At 29.2% G+C, this 7,337-nt stretch overlaps 2 protein-coding genes across 2 annotated transcripts; one reads left to right on the forward strand and one right to left on the reverse strand.

Moving 5' to 3' along the window:
* Positions 1 to 714: 714 nt before the first annotated feature.
* On the reverse strand, positions 715 to 1,727 carry LOC108568304 (coiled-coil domain-containing protein 43). The gene is made up of 3 exons (XM_017929303.1): positions 1,470 to 1,727; positions 992 to 1,368; positions 715 to 930 (listed from the first exon to the last, which is right to left on the reverse strand). The coding sequence occupies exons 1-3, from the start codon at positions 1,638 to 1,640 to the stop codon at positions 858 to 860; spliced, it is 621 nt and encodes a 206-aa protein (XP_017784792.1). The 5' UTR covers positions 1,641 to 1,727; the 3' UTR covers positions 715 to 857.
* Positions 1,728 to 1,947: 220 nt separating this feature from the next.
* Positions 1,948 to 4,250, forward strand: LOC108568303 (vacuolar protein sorting-associated protein 52 homolog). Its single transcript, XM_017929302.1, has 4 exons — positions 1,948 to 2,998; positions 3,054 to 3,209; positions 3,262 to 3,501; positions 3,558 to 4,250. Exons 1-4 carry the CDS (start codon positions 2,024 to 2,026, stop codon positions 4,185 to 4,187), a joined length of 2,001 nt encoding a protein of 666 aa, XP_017784791.1. The 5' UTR covers positions 1,948 to 2,023; the 3' UTR covers positions 4,188 to 4,250.
* Positions 4,251 to 7,337: the final 3,087 nt, after the last annotated feature.

Consider the following 7,337-nt stretch of genomic DNA (forward strand, 5'->3'; position numbering starts at 1 on the left):
TGATCCAAATTTGATAAACACGTAACTCCTCATCCATTTGTAATCGTTTTTCGATTTAATTTCTGTTAATGTGAAGAAAAATAATTCGCAAAGGTACGACGATCCAAAGGGAAACACAGATTTAATAGCTGTAGTAGTTGAGAATATGAGCACGAAAGCGAAATCCAAAATTATGATAATTCGAGCATAGTGCCGCGGCACACAGTTTTTCAGTCACTGTATGTATAATGCGCGTCTTTATAAAAATAAAGAATCCTTTCTCCCTTAATTGACTATTATTTCTAATTTTTTCTTTAAACAATAACTGAAGGTTATTTATTTCAAAAATTCAATGGATTGTGGCCAAAGTTCAGTCGATACCTCTATGTAAATTTTGCATTTTAATTATAATTTACATTCTTTTATATTTTTGAATTATTATTGTTAATATTTAAAACCTCCGCCCTTTTATCCTTTTTAATCTGTTATTTTTTGGACGGAAATACTACGGGCAATACTCCTGGTATATGTACTTTTTAAAGTTCCTGAAAATATTGATTTCATTCATTAAAGTACACTAAACTTGAAAATTTAGTATGCACAAATCGTAAAACCTTTCATAATTGGTACTGCCATTACATCAAAACCAAACTTGTATTATACATTTATCAATTTAATGTATGCATTTTTTTACCTGCTTATGAAAACATTCAAACTACAATAATTTTATCTGGCATTTATTGTATTAAGTTCTTATAAAATAAAATTTCAAACAAAAAGAAAAAAATTTAAATCCAAATTCATAGCATTTGTATTAACAGATATATTAATATGTAATTATTTTTATATAACAAAACATCAAATCATCATTAGCGTTGCTACCGTCTGCGTTCACCTTTCTGAGTCTTCCTCTTTTCTTTTTTATCTTCTTGAAGTTGCTTTTGTTTTTGCCTAAAATTTAGAAAATCAATTAAAAATTTTGTAAGAACTAAGATAGTTTTCTATTTAATACCTATCTTCTTTATCTTTTTCCTTCTTTTTCTGGCTCTCTTGCTTAGCATTTTCTCTCTTTTCTTTTTCAGCTTGAGCAACATTTTGAGCATTCATATTTTTCTGCATACCTGCTTCTGGACTTACACATACATCATCTTCTTCCTCTTCATCATCAGTCATCTGACTGTATTGAGCAAGAATAGCCTCCCTAATTTTACGTTCCTCATCAGTGTACTGCTTCTGCTTCGTGGTTTGTAGACATTGAGATTCCATTAATTTGGCCAATTTAACATCAACATCCTCTAAAGGATCTTTCACAGAGCTAGCTGATTCCTTTGTCTGCAGCTTACACCACATATCCAATATTTCAGCACATAAGTCATTCAGATTATTTTCCTGGTTCAATAAAAATGCAATTAGCAATCATTTAAATTTATATTTAAATTCATTTGGGGGAATTTGAGAAGGTTCCTTATTAGGATTTTAAATGAACTCACATTTTCGACGATTTCTGAGAGGATACCTTGTAACGCTTCATTCTTTTCATCCGCCGTTTCATCACTATCCAATATTCCGCTAATGTAAGAACCGAACACACTTTCATCAGTGTTCAATTCTTTTAATTTATTTCCTAACCAATCAGAAAAGTTCACAAGTGCTTCAGCCATGATAAAATTCTCTTGAAAATGAGCAAAAAAAGCCCGAAATGAAACACTATTACCAATAGAAGAAATTTATGTGATATTCAAGGATAAAATAATTGATACTTCTCTTAAAATGTAAATATGTTTTCTCATAAGAATTGAGCATTATTAAACTGATTTAAATATAATTTTAATAATAGTATCGAATTATATTATTCCACTTTGCAACCTGTTATGCCTGTTATCATTATTAAGAAGAGAGCGCACAAATCAAACTTCATAAGATCAAACATAACCTCGATAACCACTTTCTGTCAAAAACTGTCATAGCTGTCAGTTATTTGTTTTGACGTGTAAAATAAAAACAATATTGTCATATGATAGGCGTGTGAATCCAATTTTATAGAATGAGTAAAATTAAGGTGTTGGATGATTCGGATACTCAATTTCAACAGAATCTTGAAGATGAATTGGTGCAGGATATACTTAAAACTGGGACAGATCTTCGGCAGTACTCCAGGGAGATTGAAAAAGAGTTAAAGGAAGTAGAAAATAAGTCGATACAAGATTACATTAAGGAGAGCCAGAATATTGCAAGTTTACACAATCAAATCTCTGCATGTGACCAAATTCTGGAGAGAATGGAATCGATGCTGCTGGGCTTCCAAAATGATTTGGGAAGTATTAGTAGTGAGATATTATCTCTGCAAAGAAAATCTGTGTCTATGAGTCAAGAGTTGAGTAATAGGCAAAGTATACGGGGTCAGCTTAGTCAGTTTATTGATGACATGGTAGTCTCAGACACTTTGATTAATGGAATATTGGATTGCCCAGTGACAGACAAAGAATTTCTGAACCATTTGCAAGTGTTGAACCATAAAATTAACTTTGTGAAAGAGCAAAGCTTTAAAGAATCTAAATCATGTATGGATGTTAAAGACATTTTAGAAAAGCTGAAAATAAAGTCGATGGCCAAGATAAGGACATATTTATTAGAGCAAGTTTTTAAGTTTAGAAAACCCATGACCAATTACCAAGTTCCCCAGAATGCTATGCTTAAATACAAGTTCTTTTTTGAGTTTATTTTATCTAATGAGAGGAATGTGGCTCAGGAAATATGCAATGAATATGTGGACACAATGAGCAAAATATACTTTTCATATTTTAAATCATATTCTGGTAGGATAATGAAGTTGCAGTATGAGGAATGCACTACTAAAGATGATTTGATGGGGATTGAAGATACTGCAACTAGGGGTCTATTTCATAAAACTACTTTGAAGCATAAAGGAACTGTTTTCACTATTGGCAATAGAGGAGATGTTTTGGCTCAACAACTAGAAGCTCCAATTATTGTACCACATGCCCAATCAAAAAATAGAGTATTTTGTTTGTAGAAGTTTTTATAATTTTTGTTAATGTTTGTCTTTTTTTTAGTATCACTTTGAATCATTATTTAGAAGTGAGCAATATGCTTTAGTTGACAATGCCTGTCGTGAATATTTATTTGTAAGTGAATTCTTCATGGTCCGTGGCCAGGTTGCACTAGACCTTTTTTATCAAATTATGGGAAAAACTCTATCTCTGTTAACAGTAAGTACTGCTCTATATACTTAAATTATAGTAAATAATGTTGTTGTTGTAGAAAAATTTGGAAAGTTTTGTTTCAGATTGTTATGACACTATAGCTCTCTTCTTATGTTTCCATTTGATATTAAGATATCAATTGATGTGCCACAAAAGATGTGTACCTGCTTTAGATAAATATTGGGAATCTTTGCAAACCATAATATTACCGAGATTTGAGCAAGTATTTCGCTTGAATATATACAGTATAAGGGATTGCGATCCAACGAAGTTTAGTAGAGAAATGGGACCACATTATGTACGTCATTATATTTTTCTTTCCACGTATTTAATAAATAAATAACTGTTTTGTAGATAACTCGAAGATATGCTGAGTTCAGTGCAGCGCTTGTTGGAATCAGCGAGAATTTTCCAAATGAATTGGTAAATAGACTTTTGGCTGAACTGCAGGAGGAGGTAGAACTGTTTATTTTGCGGATGGCTGGAATATTTCCGCAACGCAAAGAGCAGTTGATTTATCTAATTAATAATTATGATATGATTTTAAATATTATAATGGAGAGAACTAGAGATAATTCGAAAGAAGCGGAATCGTTCAGGGCGAGGCTCTCTACTAAAAGTTCCGAGTACGTGGAGGAAATTCTGAGTCCGCACTTTGGTGAAATGATGCAATTCGTCAAAGAGTGCGAATATTTTATAGAAAAAGGCAATCAAGAGCAGATAAAGAAGTATGAGGGGAAAAGTTTACCCATCGTTCAAAACTTCTCGGCTAATTGGAAGAAAAGTCTGGAGGAATTGAATCGCGAAGTGCTGCTTTCCTTTCCGAACTTAGTCACGGGCTCCAGTCTGTTGCAGTTGGCATTAACACAACTAGTGCAGTATTATCATAGATTCCACAAATTATTGACCCCCAATACTAGAACTCAACTCACCAATATCCATCACATAATGGTGGAGATGAAGAAATATAAAACCAATTATTAAGTGCAATTCCTTTATAAAATTCAAATTAAATTTACTTTTTCATTGTTGTGATTTGTTTTAATTCATTATTTATATGTAAATGTCAAGTAAAAGTATCGTTTTATTGTATTTATTGTTGATGAAAAAAATATACATATTGCTAAATCATAATAAACACTTTGTTTAAATAGCAGTCCTTGCAAATTTATTTGATAATATTATTTTATTATTTTATAGTGTGAATTCTTGTAATAATACAATCAAAATGAAATCAATACCAATTGTATTTGTTAACAACATCAAATGTCTATGAATGATAACATGAGTCCTACTAATAAAACAACTTGTATAACTCAAATAATTGTGAATAGTACTTGAATAAGTGTCCGATATTATTACGGGATTAAAAGTATATCGTGTTCTATAACGTTTGTACTGTTATACTGCGAATCATAATTATAAATTTAACATTAAAAATAATCTATAAATATCAATGAAAAAGTTAACTTAGATATTACATACATAAAAGTTCTTACGCTTAATGCACACATTTACGAATTTTTGTTGCACGGATGTACTTGCACTTCATACTTTGCCAAAAGAAATAACATTTATTTTTTAAATTACGTCATTTATATCATTCTACATATTTTAATTTTATTTCGGTCAAATCAGGATGTTATTTATTGTCGCTAGAACATGATTAAGAATAAACATAGGCACGTTAATTTTACTTGAAAATAAGTATAATTAATAATATGAAATTAGTGAAATTATGCCCGTTACAGGTTAAGCGAGGAGTGTGGTAGTTTATAGGTGAAGATAAAATAAACTCCGTGCATATCTGAACGACTAACACCTGTGTGTGTTCGTTAGGATATTAGTAAGTTATTTTAATATCAATTATTATTAATAGGATTGTTGTATTTAATTAAATTATTTGTATCGGGTTTACCTGTTATTTCTTAAATTAATTATTGTTCAAAGTCTTACAATATATATTTACAATAACCTGTTATTGTTTTTTCATTTTCAAAGCAGCCGATGACAATTATTACTCGAATTAAAACAGTAGACATAACATTTACTGCCGAGGATAATGTCTTTTTGTTCGCCGTGTGTTCACTATTTCATTCATGATTGTCTCAAGTGAATAAATTTGTTAATAAAACGATAGTCAATAATCGCGTTTGTCAATATCACTTACATATTTAATGTACATGCATTAGAATGTAAATTTGAAAAGAAATCTAAATGTTTCAATATACAGTGAAACCTCGTTTAACGAGCTTAATCTGTTCCAGAATTTTTTACTCTGGTATTACCCCCCGTTCTCACATTTTTTTAAGTTGATCCCCATTCATGCATTGGGAGCTTGTTTGTTTATATACTATAATAATGGTATATATTTTTTGTTTTGCTATACAACAAACAAAAATTGGATTTGAACTATTTGAATGTGTATTACTTATTTTTTTAATTTTCTATATAATATTGATGGTATTAATATTTGAACACCTGAAGAAACATTGAAGGATTGAAATTACATTGTTAGACTCTAATTGTACGAAAAAAATAAATTGTTTGCTACTATAATAAAATTAAATGTTGGTCCGAAACAAACTCTAAAACTAATTCAGAATTTCACTGAAGCATATGTATATTTAACAGCAGCTTTACGTATGTCGCTAATAATTCTTATAAGTGTTGCTATATTTATTTTTAAATTAAAATTAATTAAAAGCAACACTAGTACGATTAGTTGGACTAGCTTGTGATAGAATAGCAATAGGTACAAAATTGAATTCTGAAAATTTTTTTGTTCATCAGTAAATTTTGATGATGGTCATTTTTATAAAGTGATTTTTGTTTTCTTTAGATAGTTATTGTTGTAATTATACGTTGAAGGAGTATATATGCATTAAATTATTTTTTTTTATGGTATGAAATAGATATATAGACAATAAAACGATTTTAAATAAAATATTATACCCGTCGCATCCACATGTTTCTTATATTTACAGTGAAGATATTTCAATTTTGTTTCTAATCAATGTGAAATTGTTGATACCTATCTATATAAGGAACTCATAATCAAAAATAAATCAATTTATTTAACAGATATTTGAATCAAAGATTACACATCATAATGCAAATTTTGTATACGTAATAATTATTAATAATTACTGCAATAAAGATAATACAGTATATCTTTTCATTATATGAGTCTATTACCTGTTAATTTCTTGGCATTATATCTTCAACTTTTTCTTAAATGTTAGATTCGATTTATTTATTTTAAAAACATAATAGTAACAATTTATTGTCCAAATTGAATCAAAACATAAGCTGATTAACATTATATTTTAATAGTAAACACTTCTTGTTTAATTGCACGTTGAAGAAATTCTTAATAACATTTTTTTTAAATTAATTTTTAATACTGTAATATGTAAAATTCTAATTTTGTTCAACTTATAACCTAGAAAATCTTCTTAAAAGTTTGTCTAGTCAATGAAAATTTCACCCAGATTCACATATGTCACTTAACGTATTCATTAACATCTGGATTTGGTTTCATTAGTTATTCAGCACGAACATATTAGTCGGGTAGTAAATTTTAGTCAATGACAACCTTCATCTAATTTACTGAATATTCATATGGAATAGATTCTAATGAATATAGAACGATAAAAACTATTAATTGCATTAATGATAAGTGTCATCTGTCGTCACGCATTTAGAATTTCCTAGATTAATAAATAGATAACATATGTATGCAAAGATAGTGAAATATTTGAAGGTTTAGAATATTTATTTGTAACAGTATTAGATCAAGAGTCGACATCGAATACTATCCAAATGTGTATTTCTTATAGTTTAATTGTACCTGAGTAGTACTTCCCATATCAGTTCCGCCGAACTGACGGACATTTGAAAACCGAACTAATTGAGGACTTTAAAAAAATAAAATGCACAAAACGAGAATTGAGTTCTTATTTTCAGTGTTTACTATGAATTTATATTATTTTGTTTATATTTTTTGTTATCATCTTATTATTGGAGAAATTAAACAGTCATTATTATTGGAGATAAAGTGAAAATCTATTTGAAATATTTAACAATGACTCTGACAGAAGAAAATACTAGCAATAAATATAGCAGAAAATA

Source organism: Nicrophorus vespilloides, unplaced genomic scaffold (assembly GCF_001412225.1).
Source record: "Nicrophorus vespilloides isolate i.1.1-1 unplaced genomic scaffold, Nicve_v1.0, whole genome shotgun sequence".
Taxonomy (NCBI): domain Eukaryota; kingdom Metazoa; phylum Arthropoda; class Insecta; order Coleoptera; family Silphidae; genus Nicrophorus; species Nicrophorus vespilloides.